The following is an 18,535-nucleotide window of genomic DNA, read 5'->3' on the forward strand; positions in this document are numbered from 1 at the left end:
AACCAGAAAGCTACAGTAGCTATTTAGAATGATGCTATCTCTTCATCTGTAAATGCCTTGGCCAAGTTTTCACCCTCCCAAGAAGACACCTCTCTTCTTTGCATCCCTCTATTAGAAACTGACATCCAATTTTTAAAATCCATTAAAACTTTAATATTTCAGTTGTAAAACAATGACCTCTAAGGTACTGTTGAATAAATGAATTATACCCTTACTTTATGTAGTTAAAATCTGCTTTCAGATTGATTGAGGTATTGCTATTGCTTTTCTTCAGTTCATGGACCATGTTTTGCCACTCCTGAACAGCAGCCCAGTCGGCAATGGAAATGTAACATTCACATGCCTTGTTACCCAGGTAGTTTATCACTTCAGGTGAAGAGTCACTTGGCTTAGTCAGAACAGTTTTTCTAGTTTCTCCTGTGAAATGAAAAATTTTTGTAAAAAACACACACTTAAATACATCTTTTCAAACAGCAGTTCTATTACTCGAACATTATTTCTATGATTTTTGTCAAGAAAAACTCTTCATTTAAAAAAATGAAATAGTTACACAACTTTTACAGTATTCTTCCACTGACACTTTTTCTAAGGAAAAAAAGAACCTTTTCAAAGAAGGTTTTGAAAAAATTTCATTTATGTCTGTAAAGGAGCATCAAAACAGAAAAACAGAACAACTAAATCAGGAACAAAGGAGGTTCATCTTCAAGGATGAAACAGAATACTGCAACCAAGTCTTAGTAGTTAAAAACCTCTAAGTAATTAGTGCACTTATGATACAATTATGTCATAAACACTAAGGTTTAAGTTATGATGATCTACAATAAACTAGTTTTAAATTAAGTTACAAAATATTTTACCTATTGTCTTCAGTTTCATTCAGCTAGACCTCAGTACTGCAAACCCTCCTATCTACACATAATATTGGTTTCAAGGGCATTAAGAGGTTCAGTTTAACTGCAGACAGAAACAGGTTTTCAGATTTCAGAGTCAGACATTACCATGGCTGTATAACCAAATGGTCTCATTTTATGCACACACATTTACACATGCAGTTGTATTTCTCTTAAAAAGAAAACAAACACTGACCATTCAAGGAATGCTTTGGGCTGGCATTGTTCACACTGTTTGAATTGGCCAACTTCAGAACAGTCTTGTCAAATCCTGTTATACAGCAATCCACTCCAGTCATGGAGCAGAGGTGCTCCTGGTATTCTGCAGTCGCTTTTTCAAACCTAGAACAGTTCAATATTTCAGTCAGCATCTTAAAGAACCAGGTTGGGTTTGGGTTTTTTTGTAAACAGACTAGATTTTGAGCATTATTTTACTCCAATACTCAAAAAGCTCATATCTCTTTCAGCAAAAGAAAAGGATTAAGACAGGATACGAGCTTACTCGCTGAATTTCCAGGTTACAGCATTTGATAAAAGCTTGTCCATGAAAGTTTTAATGTCAACTTCAAATCAAGTAGAGACAGAAGGAAATAAATGAGTTTTATATTTGACTGTCACAATTTTAATCTGAACAAGTAGAGCTGAATACTGATTAAAGACATATTACATCTCTGAAAAGATTCAGTGAGTATAATTGACATGGAAATTCATCAGCAGCCTTGACACGTGCCACAGTTTAAAAGACTCAGAAGCAGAACTTTCCCTAGAAGGAAAAAACATCCAAGTTTGTAGCATCCAAAAATTTGTGAAAACTTACCGCCCTTCTGCTTGCTGAGCTACAGAATTGATCCAGGAGAGGCTCTTTCCAACTACAGCAGAAGACCAGACAGCAATACCCTGAATAGCTTCAGGACAGTGAAGCTCACACAATGCTTCTACCAGCATCATAATTGTCACTTCCAATTCATTTCCCTAAATGCAAACCAAAAGTGTTATTTAACATAACTCATCTAGGGCAAGAGCCACGTGGCTGTGGGTGAGTACTCAGAAATGGTGAAGCAGTATTTCACTGTAACATCTACAAGGGCTCCTGATATCCACCCACTGCACTGCTTTTGGAACAGCAGGGGAGCCAAGGGAAGAGTTTGTGCTGTGAACCCACAGCCTGAACACCACTGGTCAGCAATCACTGTGTGGTGGTTTTGTGCCTATATGAGAATTCTAAGGGAGCACAAAGTAACAAATAGCTATCAAACCACCTTTGGTAAAACTTTTAAGCAAATCAAGTCATGTACTGAAGAAACTACTCAACCCTTTCAAGAAGGCTTTAACTACTTTATCCACCCATCCCACCCCTGAACTTAGCTCCTAGTTAGAGGAAGGACACCCCCATGACACAACCCTACTTCTCACACCCACAGGTAAGCAAAGCCATCACACTACCACAAGTTTGGGATGGCCTTGCACTAATGCAGCACCAGTTTCACAAGGTTTCCACTAAATTAGAAATTGCTCAATTAAAACTGAATTAACTATAGCATTTGTTCCTGTGTAGTATTTGACATGTGTTCAGTACATCCTAACCTCCAATCCAAAGTATCACAATTAAAACCTACAAATTAAAAATGTGGCTTTGCATAACTCATTCTTTCACATACCACTTGGTTTAGTAGTTACTGGTAGCCTTAGCTTAGTTCTTTTAGAATATCATAGTGAATATTTCTGCAATAGTCTCCATAGTTTGAAAAGAGAGTACCTGAGAGATACTATTATTAGTTTTCATTTCTGTGAGTAAATCAAATCCATGCCTGACTGTCACAGCAGGCTGGCCAGCCAGCAATCCAACCCTCATGATGGAAAGCCTAATCCGTGTCAGCCAATCCTGGCACGTCTGGCGATTGGTATAAAAGAAGGTCCTGATAACCTGCAGAGACAGGAGAGAAGTTTCACAACAACTTTCTTCTGCACAAACCAGAGCAGTTAAGTACTTAAGATTGATATCAAAGGCAGGAAGGTTTATTTTCTCCAGTCTTCAATTAATCTTTAAATGTATTCATTTAAATGGTCTGAAATCACATGTAGCATGCAACTGGCCAGGCACACTGGCAGGCCAGAAGTCTTAATATGAACTGACTATAAATCATGTATTACTGTCACATCAAAGTCTGCTAATTAACCAGCTTATTTCAACAGTGAAGAATGTTTTGCACTTAGAAGTACACAACAGGGTACATTGCTTATAAATAATTACTACACTCCCCAAAAAGCAATTAAAGCTTTAAATAACTGTGTTACTTTGTAATAGGCTGCTGACAATCTAAAAATAAATGACTGACAAATCACAGGTACTACAGTCTTGCTGGATTTGTACCACTATGCAAGCTGGTACTCCAGAAACAAAGCCTGGTTTAACATGTTCTGTAGGAACACACCAAAGCTAAAGCCAGAATTTTTTAGGAGTCTGAAACTTCAAGAAGTTCTTCTGGAATTCCATGGCTAAGAACTGAACAATCCTGAAAACACTGTTCATTCACCAGACTGTTCCAAGCAACATCAGCACTGCAAGACAGACAAACCTTGGGTGGAGAGGTAAGGGCATTGGCACATCCTTCATATGCATTGTACATCAATTTTTCCAAGTTCTCCAAATACTGCAGAAGGAGAACAAGCCTGAGCTGGTTGCTACTGTGTCCTTCATCATTGTCTGCAGTAGTCCACTGGCTGACATCTTGATCAGGGTTTAATGTGTGGGCTGCAAGGCTCCTAATAATACCTACACATTTTACCAAAACATGGGAAAAAAAGAGTTACCAAAGGTATTGTATTTAAATGTGCAAAGGGATAGCACTGCCATCTCTCAAAATCTACCACAAGTTAACAGAAATTATGCAGCATCTTTAAAATCTATAAGCACTGAAAGATAAACCCACTGTGCCTCTTGCCTTAGACATGAACACCTTTGCTTCACAACCTTACCAAAAAAATCTCATCAAAATCAAGTGTACTTTTTAGTTTACCTTCAATTGTTTGAAATGTATCTTGGGCTCTCCCCAGAGGAGTTCGTAGCTTTGAGAGAACAGTGAACTGAGCTGCTTCCCAGACAGCCCACTGCCACAGCACAGCATCAGTCTTCAACAGGTTCCGAGGGATGGTGGGCTGATCTCTCTTATCTAGCCTTTGACAGCTATAGAATAACCTTTCTAACCAATTATCCTTCCTGAAAGAAAACATCACTGCATTAACAAGTTTACACTGTACACACTTTATCTCCTTACTTGCACAAAGAAATCTCGCACAAAATTAACTTCCAAGCAGCAATGTATATAGGAAAATATGCCAAAAAGTGTGTGTAAGATTTTTATAAATACTTAAAAGTACAAAAAAAAGTCTGAAACTAAAGCAACATAGTTTGTAATGATAATTACAAATTTTAAACTAAATGCAACTGGGATTTGTTTACTATAAATTCAACATTCATAGATTTCAGTTCTACAAGGAGTTCTTACCCAGTTCGGTGGAGGTTTCCATACAAAATAAAACTAATGACATCAGAGAAATCCTGTGGGTGGAATGTGTTACTTGGAGCTTTGCTCATGTGACTTCTTATAGCCAAAGAAATTTCTTGTATTTCAGTGTGGGTACGGTTACTGCAGGAAGAGAGGGAAAACAACCCATGCTGTAATATACTTGAATAAACAAAAGAAAAGTTGTGTAAGAGTTACACACACACTGTATCTATATGTAATGACTAGAAGTAATTACATGTTTTGGTATTCATACCAAGTGCTTTCAGAGTTCAGGTCTTCAAGAGAAATTACAGGACATAATATTGCTGAAGTTCTGGATAACAGGGACCTTACAGATACTCAGTGTTTGCTTCAAGAAGCAATGCACAGCTAATCAAATTTATTAATTATACTACATACTGTTATATATAATATAAAATATAAAATAACTACATACTGTTCTTAGACCAGAAAAAGCACAGGAGAGATAAGACAGAGTCATAGAGGGTTGGGTAAGACCTTTAAGATCATCAAGCCCAACCACCAACCCAGAAGTACCACTGTAAGCTCATGCTTTTTGATTTTGAACTAAGGCAGCATGATGACAACCTGAAAAATAATGCCAGTGGACTAAGTGTCTCTGAAGAAACTAAACCATTATTTATACTGAAATTGGTCTGAGCAACTCACCTCAACACAACATCTAAACGAATTGACTTCAGAAGTTTTCCAAAAGCTTGTCTCACACGAGCACCACTATGGACAAGCTGAACACGACACACATCAACACACCTGCAACACCAAAAAGGAAAGAGGTGTTAATATCCCATCATCAGCATAATTCAAATAACATACAGAACTCTGTGCAAGTACCTCTGTAAAAGGTCGTCTGGAAGGGAGGAAGACAGGGCATGGAGGCTACTACATGCTTGAAGACAAATGTTCACATCTTCCAGAAGTGCTGAATTAAGGAGTAGAAAGGAGAAAAAAAAAAAGTTATTCTTGCTGGAATTAGGTAACTTCTGCACTACTCTGCATTTGTTCCCATATTATTTACAGATTTTGGTATTGAATACATCACAGAACTGCTCCTGTGCTTTTGATAAATGATTTGTGACTGGGAAATTGATCTACCAAAAATGTCAGTGATGTGTCAAATCTCTTAAGATTGCAATTTATTTTAAAAAAATTAATTGTTTAAGAAACAGGCAGGGATCCACTTTAAAAAAATCATAAAAAGAGTCTAAGTTCTTGCACAATACAACTTTGAAGCATCCTTAAAGTAAATTAAACAAGTACAGTTGCTACTATCAGTGGGACAAGGCTATTTATGCACTTAATTTTGAAATGTAAAAGACAGTTAAGTAAAAATATGCAATATCTTACTGTTTGCTAAAAGTCCTTTGCAAAATTTATGAAAAGATGGGAGAGAAAATAACGGTGTATATGTTTCTGATTTCTTCATCAGAAGAGCCACTTCCAAAGCCCATGTTGTAAGTAGTTTCCTTCAAAAACCAAGAGTTTAGTCACTCTACACAGTTACAGAAAGGTACTTTCAAACTACTTCACATTGTTCATCGGTATATTCATAGCTCACACCTTCTAAACAAGTTATTTCTTAACATTAAAGATGTCCCCAGCTTTCACAGCATTTTGGTAATACAGGATGGCAACTATTGCAAAAGGGTAATTTCAGTGAGCAAACCCTTTCTTTCAGTGAAGTTTGATAGTTCTGCTTCTACTGGAGAGATCTTAGGATGGTTTAAACTTCTCTAGTTTTCATATATAAAAACAAGCAGCTACTTTTTTCCCACAATTTGACTAATAGTGTATAAAAAACCCCAAACATTTGACAGGTTAAATTTACCCCAAGTTTTACAAATTCAAATTACCCTGGTTTCTGAATTAATGTATTCTACTGGACAAAAAAAGAAATCCCAATTTTGAAGAATATTTTCCTTACCTGGTATCTTGAGTAAGGTTATCCTTCTTAAGCAGTAGCCCCAAAAGGTTCAGTATGATTGAGAAATGTTTTTTTGTTGCTGTAGTTACAGTACTTATAACTGCTCCATCGAACAGAGAGGGAGAGGAAGAACTGAGGCTACTGGATATGAAATGATCGTGCCTGAAAAGGCAAGGAAAATCAAACTGTAAAACTACCCCAGAATTAGAGATACTTCCCTAAAGTTTACAGGGAAACAGGAGGGAAAACATCAATAATCAGCAGCAACAGTTAAATGAACACATACACACACAAACCACACTCTGTCAAAACCCAAATATTTTGATCCCTAGCCTGAAAGAACAGTTAAAATTGTATATTCCCTTACTTTAACAACAGTTTGTATTAATGAGGTCTAAAATGTATTTACATCTGTTGTTTACATCTCATTACCCCTCCCAGATCTCTCAGTAAGCAAAATAGTAAATAATCTTTCCTAATTTACTTTCAGTAGAGTTTTTCAGTGGAGTTCTGCCTCAGTTATCTCTATTCAAACACAAGATTTCTAATCTGCCTTTGAATAAAAGGCCAACTTTAAGCCAGGATATGCTTTCCTGGCTGAGACACAGTTTCCCTGCAATTAATGAAAGTAAAAAAAAAAATTAAGGGAGTTTGGGCTAAAGCTTGATTGTAACAGCCTATTTCATTTCATCCCTCCAACAATATATTCTATTCACATCAGTCCATCCTAGTGCTCCTAAAACACTGCTGAATTATCAAACCTCATACCTGGAGCAGTGTGAGTACAACGTGTAGAGCACTGCATACTGGACAGCAGGGAAGTGAACTGCTATGTCACCATGAACAATCATCAGGTTCTTACTCAGCAGTGCAAACACAGTCGGAGAAAGGGCCCACATCTATAAAACAATTCCAACACAAGCAACGAAACATAAAAAGTGGAATCTACTTTTAACTATAATTTTCATACCATCAATTAATGTCTTTCCCATTTTCCCCAAAGGAACTAATTTAACTGTATTGTTTTCTGACTGTAACTATTTTCTTTCCAATTTTTTAGAAGTCTGTTAAAAGCAGTTAATATTTTTATGTGGAAAGATCTGGAAAGTGTTTTCATATGGCTAATATACTACCAAAGGACACTACAGCTGCTTTTATTTGTCTTGAGTTTCAAAAGCAATTACTATGATGATCTTAGCATTAAACCCTTAATAACCCTGATAAGATGCTCTTCCCTAGAAACTGCTTTTCATTATTCAACAACTAGAGATACAATCCACCCACTGTTTCTCCTAAGTTTTAACACTGGATGTTTTTTCTAAAACTTAGGAAGTTCAGAGACAAATATTATCATTTTAGTTATACATATGTGCCCTACTGGTGTAGTACATTAATTCTAAATAATCAAGTATTTTTTATACTTATTGCATGAACTGTCTGTTAAGATTTTACTCACCCCAATTAATGAGTTTTTAGCATTTCCAATAGTACTTAGAGCACTGAGGTCGAATATAACAACAAACTTGGCATTATCCACATTGGATATAAGCTTCTTGAAAGAGTCATGCTGGATTTCAGAACAGGCCTCAGGGAGATGTAAACTATGGAGCAGACTATTTAAAGCACAGGTCATTTCTCCTAGAATCAACCTGTAAGCAGTCTCCAGAACAGGAATGTTCTTCAGGCTCAATACAGCTTGGTATACAGCAAGGGCTGCTGCAACGACCTTGAGAACATAATTACAGCAATAACTGATTAAAACAAATCATAAAACACACCAATCAGCAACAAAGAATTTTAAATCACTCTTCTTTATCTATGAATAGTTTAGTCTGATACAGATACCCATCTTCAGCTTTCTGTACCTCTTACTTACAGAATTTACTAATTATTTTCTAGATCATCCACCTAACTTGTTGAGTATCAAAGCCAGATGAAAACTAAGCACTTCTCTACCTGGAATGATGGCAAACTTACCAATTTCTTATCAAATCTGAATGCTAAAACAAAGAAGTAGCTATATCTGCCTTGTCAGAAGTTTCAGATATTCAGTTAGACTAAAAATGTATTTAGGATGAGCTTTACAGCTTAATATATTCTAGGGAGTGCATGAAGGCTGTTGGCATACACCTGTAGAAGTTACTTTCTCTTACCTCTTTCTCCTTATGGTAACGAAGAACAAGTAGTTTAGACTCTGGTATAAATAACTTCTCTACAAATGATGATGGTAGTTTTGTATTTATTTGTTCAACAATCTGGGGATAAAAACCAAAATAAGTGACTTTACCTGAATTTTTACTAATTATTGAAGATTAATCAAAATACTGTTTTTCTAGTCCCTCACAACAATAAAAACAGGTACAAACCAGTGTCAAGAGATTCAGGACCGAAATGACGTAGTCAGTGCCACAAGTCTGACAATTTTCCATTTGATCTAATCCATAGGTGATGACCATGTCACAGTGTATGGTCATACTGGGATCCAGGCTGCCAAGTAAAACCCCAACACACTCATTGGCAGCTGTGAGCACAGCTTCGGAAAAGAACACTTGGTTTGCTGCAGTCACACATCTCATAACTCTGTACAGAACCTGCAAAATTAAAAACAACTCAGTTAAGCTCCATTAAAGAGAGACGCTAATTAATTGTATTCACACCCATTTGATATCCTGTCCCATCACCTGCTCTGCAGCTTGTTCAATTCTATTCTGAAATGTCATCTTGACATTACACTTCAGAAGTGTAAGAAAAAACAAACTTTCAACTGCTTGGCTTCCAATTCAGTTAGAAACCTACAAAACCCAAGTTCATGATTCACAGTTCTGTTCAGTTCTAGCTAAGGTCAACAGAACTGCCCTTGAAAAAGACAGATGAGTTTTCATGAGCTTTGTTCACAAGAATCCCCTGCAGATTAAGGCAGAAGTTACATAACTGTCTTGTCTTCAACTGGGAAATCCATACACTTATTTACCCAAGAAGCTGTGTCCCTCACAAAATTCTGCAAGAGCATTAACTCCAGCTGTACAGGTCATCCAGCAACCACAAGACTTTGCAGGTATTTTTATTTTATGTCCTCACCCATTTCAGAACTATATCAGCCACTTAGCATGTTATATAATATTTATTCTGAGTTTACACCATCCTATACTATAGAGCTAGAAAAGTTTGCTATCAGATTTAATAGATAAAATTTCAACAGAAATAAAAGCCATCACATTTTATAAAATCAAACTCATATCTAGAATTCAAGTTTCTACAGTGGCATAGTTATCTGAATAAAGAGTAATATGGTTTCAAAGATAACAAGCAAACCCATCCATATGAAGTTTAAATGTCTAAAAAATTAAGCTTCTGATACAATTTCCATGTGCCACTACCACAATCTATACTTTAATAAAATTATTGTAGCATACTTGTTGGAAAAAATAGATTTACTCAAAGCTGAGAAAATACATATTCATGTAACGTTTGTAAAACCTGAATCAGCTCAGTCAATGGCATTGCTGTATGGTGACAAAAGAGGTGAGCAACAAAGCAAATGGAGCTCTTACATCAGTTACATAAGCTTCTGTAATTGGTGGTCCTCTGATGGGGCTGAAGCGCTCCCCGATGCTCCTCACCACGGTGCTGAACACGCGCAGCAGCGCGGCCAGCTTGGGCAGCGACACCGAGGGAGGAGGAATGTCCTCATCTACCGACTCCCCAGAAGCCACGTGGCTGAGGTCCTGCAGCACACAAAGTTTCTGTATCAGCACACATCATTAACTTACACATGGGTAAAACATCAAAATGTAAGACTGAAAATACTTCATCTCGTTTCCAGACCTTAAACCGTACAATCCAATTACAGATGTATTTATCCAGCATCTCTTAACTACACACACATACAAAGGTGAGATATAGGCACACAATGACAAGGAGAAGTCAGAGTTTAGCTACTGAAACAAAGTACTCAGACTATATTTTGTAAATTAAAACTGAGGCTTATGAAGTTCCTGGTCTCTGGAACATGATCATCTGTATTGCTGCACTGTTACAACAGTTGTCTGCACACTTTTACCTCTCTTCCAAGAAATTCCCATCCCCAAACTGGAGTGGAGATGTTTGACTGGCCATTCCCATCACACATGCAAACTATGTCGATCTGGAGACCAAGAGTTCACTAACAGACTACTCCATGCCAGCTGGCACCAGTGCCTGGGAACATTCCCAGAAGTGCTGATCTCATTAGTAGAGCTGCAGCCTTGCTCTACCCCACTGTGAGATAAGCACACTGGCTGGAAGCACCTCCTCCATGTTAGCACACGTTATCTTAAAACTCTTCCGTGACTAAGAATACACACATTGACCAGAGCAGCAGCCAGCTTGATAAGCAGTGATTTACTGCTCTGCCCTGTGAATCCTAAAGCTGCCCCAGCAAAGGCCCTGCTGTACAGAGAAGGACACTGACCAAATGATTGATTCTGCTTTGAGTGACACAAATTATACTTCAAGTACAATTTTACCTACAGGACCTGCATATTAACATACACAACACAGTATAATTGAGCACATACTCACTAAAAGACAGCACTCCCCCCAACCCAAAGCTCTTTCTTTAATGACAGCATCAGATAACTCTATGCCTGTCAACCTAGCAAAGGTTACAAAGTCAAAACTAAGTACATAAAATGAATAAAATCTGATTTTACATCAGTTCCTGCTGCATTATTTCCTGCACAATGTAATCTGCTGCTTTATTTTAAAAAGACAGATTTATCATTAGTCTTTTGAAGCATTAAGATTTCCTCTCTCCCCCCAACAGTTACTAGTTCTGAAACTGGACAATTAAATAAAGCAAAACTCTGAAGCTGGACAATTAAATAAAGCATCAAGGAAAAACCATGCGTTGTCTTCACATCAGCTCTTGAAAAATAAAGGCATTCCTGTTTGATCAATTGTTTACAGTTTTATTACACTATATTCTCAATCAACAATGGCTGAAGGCCTGGTTGTGATACTAATTAAATAGTTAATGAGTATTTGCAGTTGGTCATTGTACATGACTGAATCATACTCCATAATTTGGTCCTCTTTTTTCCCAGGAAAGCCATGTAATTTTATTTTCTACAAAAGCAATACAGCCATAAAAATCACAGCTGTGGGTTTATTAAGAAAAACATAACAGTTAACTCTGGTATATACCATAAAGTCTTGTTTACCTCAGCATAAGCTTCCATATCTTCCAAAAACTGACCCAAGAGTGTGGTAGAAAAAGTTAGATCAGCTACCCAAAAGGGCTCCAAGCTCTGCAGCCATCCTGTATAAAAATACCAAGCCAATTAATACAGAGTGACATACAATCATTAAGTTTTAGTTGCATATTGCTGAGGGAAAAGTTGCTGAGCTAAGAGGTCATCTACATGAAAATACTAACACTAGATGTTTTTAAAAGAAATATAAATTGTATCTCCCTCCTCTGTCCTTTTGCAAAAATCATTTTAAGGTTCAGTTCTGCCCACAGCAGTTAAACATCAAGGACAGAATCTAGACCTATAACACAAGAGGCACAATAAACTTGCTGTGAATAACTCTCAAGAAAACTGATAAAGCCATTGGAAAAAAAACTCTCCCCATTTTTAAAATGCCAGTACAGTATCTTGATGAGAAAGATTTTCTAAAAGTACATAGTACATCCTCTGTGAAAGGATATGTTTTTTCCCTAAGACCTATAAATTTATTAAATATTGTTACAAAATTGCACAAAACAATTGGTGTTTAAATGTACCCTGAATAAAGCATCCCATTTTTCCAGAATTAGCATAAAATGGAAAACGCAAATTTACTAAAAAGTTAGGAACAAAGTATTTTGCTATGTAGCCAGAAACTCAATTTGGTTTTATGTCAACTTCCACGTCAGAAGAACCAAACTGGTGTAAGCAAACCCCCAACATCTGCAAGCCAGAGCAGGCTGTGAGACCCTCCACGAGCTCCTCTGGCCAAACTTACCAGAGACCTGTTGTGTCAAAGAAGGCTTCTGAGTATGATCTATGTGCCACCCAACCAGTATGTCCACTGTGTCCTGGAAAGCAATCATGAGAACAGAGTCATTACCCAATTTGCAGCACCAACATTTCTATTGTAGAAAGAAAGCACAAAGCAAAAAGCAAGCTTACCCTGAAATTGGTGCTGAAAATGTGTGGGTAGCATCGAGACACCATAAGGATGCACTTGACACACTTGCACAGTAACTCTGGTGTATCAACATTTTCTAGGATGGACTGCAGGCTGGTCATTACAAGCTGAAAAGTAAAGCAAAGCCATCACATATTTCACATTAAAACATGAGAGAGAACACATTGTAACAAACTACTTTGATTCAATCAACACAACTCCACTCCTTCTGCAGGAACAAAATGTAAAAAGCATCACATACACTGCATGAAAATAATCACTTCAAGGGGGCATTTGCTTGATCCATAGCAGAGTCAGGGAACACCTTTCTTGAGCTCTTTAGCCATAGAACAACTGTGGAGTTTTAAGTCCTGTTTCTCCTGCCAAAGCTTTCTGGCTCTGTAAAGTAACTATTGAAGTGGAGCACAGACCTGGCCATAGCTGTTCTATATCCAAAATAAGAAACCCTAAAACTTGTACAAGGGGACCTCATCTTGTCTGCTCACATCCTAGTCCTTCTCAGAACTAACCACAATTCCAGTTAGAAATTGTAAATAGGAGGTGGCACAAAACAATCAAAAGGTTGGGTTTCGTGTACCATTCCACATACGTTCTCTCTCTGGTCTCAACAAAATTCTTCTTGGATCTGCCATAAATACCAGAAAGTTGCATCAAAATATGTATGATCCTACAAAGACTTGTCATTCTTTTCTAATTTAACCAGAATCAAAGAATCCCATTCAGTCAGAAAGTTCCCTCCCAGTTGTAAAGATATTTACTTATTATGTCAATATAGCATTACTTACTGCTCATTCCAGTTTAAAAAGTTCATTCAAGCATTGCATTGAAAATCATTAATAATCATGTTTTAACTTGTAGTCCTACCTGCATTAAAGATGAAAATGCTTTCTTTTCTCCTACAGTCTCTAGTGCTTTGTAGGTTGCACACAAATAAAGAAGTTTAACTTCATCTTTAGTGGATGAACTGAATTTGCTAAAAATCCATTTAAAGATCTTCTCAGCCTCGTAGCTCAGAGAAGCACAAAGAAGGCCAAGACAGCAAGCTCCTTCCTGTCTCAATTCCTGAAGCAATTTGCTACTGTAATTTTGGAGAGAAAAAAAGGATCTTCAGCCATGAGAGCAAAACAGAAGCATGAACAAAACTATGCATTTTCTAAAGCAAAAGAAGATATATGCAGAAATGAAGCTGCTTTTCTCCTACTTAATGGCAGCAGTGGTGAAGCTAAGACAAAATTTAAGAAATATTATTTCTGTGGAGTAAATCAACTTCAATAAAAGTACACAAATGTGCTGCTAGCAACACACTATCCAATGGAAATAGTTCTTAACATGCAGCTGACTTTGGGAGATAACACTGACCTAAGCACCTAAAAGCCCCCGCAAACCTCAGCATCCTCTACATACATTCTTAATTGGATGTAAATGAGTCAGCTTGTAAAAAAACTCATTTATTTTGGAAGCTACACCACCACAGCATTGCACAGCTCCACCAGCTGACTGAACACACTTGAGACAGACTCCCCACCACCCACAGCATCAAAGCCACCCTTGTGCACTCACATTCTGTCCAAGGCAGGTGTACTCTAGACAGCCCAACAGTATTGGTGATACACCTAAGAGCCTTCACTCCCCCCTAACTTCATTCTGCCCCTGCAATGGGACACCCATGCAAAACTAGCAAATTACTTTCTCTCAACTTTTCCCTCTCTATTTCAAACCTAGTGCTGACGTTATTTTTCCCCTTTAGAGCATTTTTTCAACTTACCTTTCATTGAGCACATCATGAATGGCAGTCAGGATATTATCCAGTTGTTTAACAAGTACCTGTAATATAAGATACATAAAAGGCATAAGCACAGTAATTGCCCAATACTGCCTCCACAATAGGTCCTGTTTACACCCACATTAAACACAACATTGCCAGTTCTCCTTGCCAAGAGAATGCCATTAAGCTTTCCATGGCCACTGCAGACTAGCATAAGCTATATTAAGCAACACTGCAATATTATCCTAGATGTTATATTTGATATTTATTTACAGTAGCCATGAAAATACTGGCAGCCTGCTATCAAGGTTTGTTCCAAGTTTAGTTCTTGCTGATAACATGACATCACCATGGAAGACTCATCACACAGCTCATGAGTAGCATCTACTAAAGACCAAATCTCTAATACTAATAAATCAATTCTCTCACTGGAAAATGTAATGGAGCCCATAATATAATCTGAAGTATTAAAGTTTCTACTTAGGCAACCCTGCATTTTAGTGAAATGGGATACAATTTTGGAGATGAAGCATTATTGATGAACCAGTGCTTCTCAGTAAATAAAACCAGAAAGACTTGTTTTCCTAATATGCACTAAACCCCTACCACACTAGTGATTTGACTGAAAAATCACATATTAGCTACAACTGCATAACATCCTAACAGCAAGTCTTCTTGATATGTCAATAAGGTTTATTGTCTTTTCTTCAAAACACATTCTTCTTTAACACACTGGATGGTACCCCATTTTTGTTGTAAGTTTTGAGCAACATCATGCTTTTGAGGGTGAAGGGAAGAGATCCACATGCTTGACCCCTCAGAACTCATAAAGGCATTTTGAAAATGTGTCTGGTACCTGCAAGGCAGGCTAAAAAGGAAAAGACATCTCTATAATTTAGAAGCTGAAGCAGGACTCCATTAGAAGACAAGTGACTACTGACTTCTACCACTTTACTCTGAACTCCTATTTCAGCCCTGAAGATGAAAAGAACTCAGTTAAACTACCCTAAGTAGTGTCAAGACCTGCAGGAACTACTGCTAGGTTAAACACTGTCCATCATGAAGTTTTGGCCTTGATATCACTTGACATCTGATCTTATTCTCATTAGTGAGCTCAGAGAAGCTTCCAGGTGACAAACTTTTAATATTCTGACCACTAACAGAGTTTGTCATTGCTGACTTAGACATTACAATGGCAATTTCAGTACATTCTGACATAGCAATAAACCTAAATAAAATGCAGTTACAAAATAAAATTTTAAAATGGGGAAAACCTCATGGAGAACAATGGGAGTAACTAAAAATAACCACAGAATAACTGTGGAAAGTATTTACTTCCTAAAGCCTTGCAGTAACAAGAGGAAAGCTGAAGTGTAAACTAGGCTAGCACAAGGGCTGCTTACACCTAGGTGCACAGACCAGAATATTCCCCATATTCAAGTCTCTTTTCCTTGTGCTCAAGGAAAAGACCACAATTATCACTGGTTAATTAACATACAACGAAAAAACAAACCAATTTCTTATTTATAAGGACAGATACAGATCCCACAGCTAAAGTATTAGAGCACTACTTGCAAGTGAGTGGCAGGATATTAAACCATCACTTCCTGCTTTTTCAGTACTTGGAAAACTCTTAAGCTTTCCAAAACAGTGGGGGAGCTGTGTCAGACAATATCTCTTTAATATTTCATTTCAAAATATGTAATATTAAAAATTTATACCCACAGTGGGATACTTCCCTTCCCATCCCCATATCCTTAAAAACACTTGAGGACATTAGAGACTTCAGCAAACCACCAGAACTCCTAAAGATGTAATGAAAACAAAGATTTACTTAGTTCTCTTCCCACATACAGAGATGTTTAGTTAGAAAGCCAAGTAGCTTTAAAATGAGCTGTTCACAAGAATAAATACCTGTGTATTTTTAATTTAAAATACAGAAACAGTTCTTGAACAAGACAACATTTTACTTCCCCTTCCCTGTGCTTCCTTTCTGAGGGATCCAGAGGCTATTCCCAAGAGCAGTCAAAGAAAGCCACACACAGGCCATGTCAATTCCTACAGTTCAGGCATTCAGCAGTTTTGTTTAAGGCAATACATCCTAATAAAACATTTCCTGAACGATGGAAACAAGACAGACAATCCAGGAATACACTCTCCTTTCATGTGGAATGAAATTCTTTGTACACAAGACAATCTTGCAGAAATACCCCAATACTCAGATTTGAAAAAGACAGTTTTACAAAACAAGAAATACCCAACGCTATGGAAAAGGAAGAATGGCTGACCAGTTTGTTTTCTGGTTGCTGAATGAATTCTTTCAGTTGCTTTACAGTAGCCAGTCTTCGGTCTCTGTCGTCTTCCCGAGTAATCCTCCGAAGAAGATTTGACAGTCGAGACTCGTCAGAATAAGACAACGGTCGCTCTGGAAAAAGAAATCATTTATTTTTTCCTACAGCAGTTATCAACAGTACTCTATTGTCCAATATGTGTATGAGTGGAATCAGTAAGTCACAATAGTCATTAAGAAACAATTAAAAATAAATCCTGATTGGTTTTAAACTTTCACAAAAAGGAAGTTAAATGTAAAATCCAATTTAGCTACCAAAATATTTCATTTCTTTATGTGGACAGCCCAGTACCTGTGTTGAACTCATTTAGAACTAAGCAGAACTGTCTTACTTCTAAACAAAAACCTGAACTTAGTGTCCTTCTTCATAAATGCAACTAAAAAAATGGTGTAGGGTAAGATTAAACCAAACTCCTCTTAGAATAAATAAAAATAATTCAACAAATAATATTTTGAGAGAACCTTGTGGAAAAAAAACAAGCTGCTTCCTGAAGCAAAGAACCACATTTAAGTTCAAGCAACTACAAAGAAACCATATTTTCTCTCTGATAGGTAGCAGGGTTCTGCTTCAAACAGGAAAACAGATCTGCTCTTCATTTACTGAGGAACAAAAGCCCCCATGTGAAGAGGGACCTGGCTGCTCACATCAGCAGATCATTATGGGGGAGAATGAAAACTTTCCTAAGACAACACTTGATTGAACTTGGCCAACAGCATGAGATACCAGACAAGGTCACAATGCAGCTCACCTGCCTCAGGGACAAGTTTCCTATGAATTCATACAAATTATTAATTGCCCCCATTTGAAAAAAGGAAACAAAATTTCTTTCAATAAGTTTAGCATTAGATGTTTCATGGTGGTTCAAATCAGAGGATTCATGGAATATGATGAGGTATCCTTAGTCAACATGACTAATGAGAAAATCCAAGACAGCTACAGAGCTTTCTGCTCTACTCTGCTAGACATCAGTCATCTGATGTGACTAAAGCAGCTTTGTCTTTATTCAGTCAATAGCTAATCTACATTGGCTTTACTCCCCAAGAGTGTCAGCTAATTCTAAAAATCACAATTACTACTTAAAAGAAAAAAAAAAACAGAAGCAAAAAACACTAACCAAGAACACGACTGAAGCTACACTAATCAAAGCACTAGTTAACAAATACCTGTGACATCCACTTTGTGAAAATTCAGCAAGGTCTCAGCCACATGCTAGCTCACAGAAGATTATTATTTAAATTGTTTAATGAATATACTAACAAGAAAACATCAAAGAACTTAAAACCCAAAATCTTGTTGCAGCATAATCCCACTGTATTTTAAAGAAGATACAAAAAACCAAAATGACTTGCTGAAATCTACAACAATCAAAGACAGCCAAGTTCAAAAGGAGAAACTCTTGAAATCTGACATTTCAAGGAGAGAAAACATACAAGTCATAGGCAGTTGTTCAAAATTATATATCCTATCCTTTTAAGTATTAAAGAGATGCTCACATACCCAGGAAAACAGTCTGAATTAACTATTATTTAGTACTGGCAGAAAGTTTTTTATTTGAAAAGTTTTCAATTTCCTCTACATAAACATAAAAAGACACCAAAAGGACTACACAATTTTAGACCAAGACACCAGAATGGGATTCTAAAGTTTGAGTTTAACCCATTCCTAAAATCACATTTTTGAAACAGTCATGTCACTACTTACACCTCAGCTCTTCCACCTGCAAATCACACTGAACATTCTTATTTCTGCTCTGACATATTAATTCTTGAGAAGAAACAGCCTGTCCTCATGTTTATAGTGTGCCTGGCATAAAGCAGGCAGTTTTTACCAGTGATGCAATAAGTGACAGTGCTTAGTCATAAAGTTTCTATTTTCATTCAAAAATG

General features: G+C 37.1%; 1 protein-coding gene across 2 annotated transcripts in view; it reads right to left on the reverse strand.

Annotated features, from left to right (window-relative positions):
• SMG1 (SMG1 nonsense mediated mRNA decay associated PI3K related kinase) overlaps positions 1-18,535 on the reverse strand; it is a 58,500-nt gene that overhangs the window by 26,846 nt on the left and 13,119 nt on the right. For both annotated transcript variants that reach the window (XM_064390952.1, XM_064390951.1), the window contains 22 exons: positions 16,587-16,723; positions 14,299-14,357; positions 13,398-13,611; positions 12,515-12,640; positions 12,348-12,420; positions 11,561-11,658; positions 9,911-10,084; positions 8,726-8,950; positions 8,513-8,614; positions 7,816-8,085; positions 7,128-7,258; positions 6,360-6,521; positions 5,783-5,901; positions 5,270-5,357; positions 5,087-5,188; positions 4,397-4,537; positions 3,908-4,107; positions 3,467-3,663; positions 2,647-2,814; positions 1,708-1,862; positions 1,087-1,232; positions 216-417 (listed from right to left, as the gene is read on the reverse strand). In XM_064390952.1, coding sequence (XP_064247022.1) covers positions 216-417; positions 1,087-1,232; positions 1,708-1,862; positions 2,647-2,814; positions 3,467-3,663; positions 3,908-4,107; positions 4,397-4,537; positions 5,087-5,188; positions 5,270-5,357; positions 5,783-5,901; positions 6,360-6,521; positions 7,128-7,258; positions 7,816-8,085; positions 8,513-8,614; positions 8,726-8,950; positions 9,911-10,084; positions 11,561-11,658; positions 12,348-12,420; positions 12,515-12,640; positions 13,398-13,611; positions 14,299-14,357; positions 16,587-16,723 — 3,289 coding nt within the window. The remainder of the gene's footprint in view (positions 1-215; positions 418-1,086; positions 1,233-1,707; positions 1,863-2,646; positions 2,815-3,466; positions 3,664-3,907; positions 4,108-4,396; positions 4,538-5,086; positions 5,189-5,269; positions 5,358-5,782; positions 5,902-6,359; positions 6,522-7,127; positions 7,259-7,815; positions 8,086-8,512; positions 8,615-8,725; positions 8,951-9,910; positions 10,085-11,560; positions 11,659-12,347; positions 12,421-12,514; positions 12,641-13,397; positions 13,612-14,298; positions 14,358-16,586; positions 16,724-18,535) is intronic.

Source organism: Passer domesticus, chromosome 15 (genome assembly GCF_036417665.1).
Source record: "Passer domesticus isolate bPasDom1 chromosome 15, bPasDom1.hap1, whole genome shotgun sequence".
Taxonomy (NCBI): Eukaryota; Metazoa; Chordata; class Aves; order Passeriformes; family Passeridae; genus Passer; species Passer domesticus.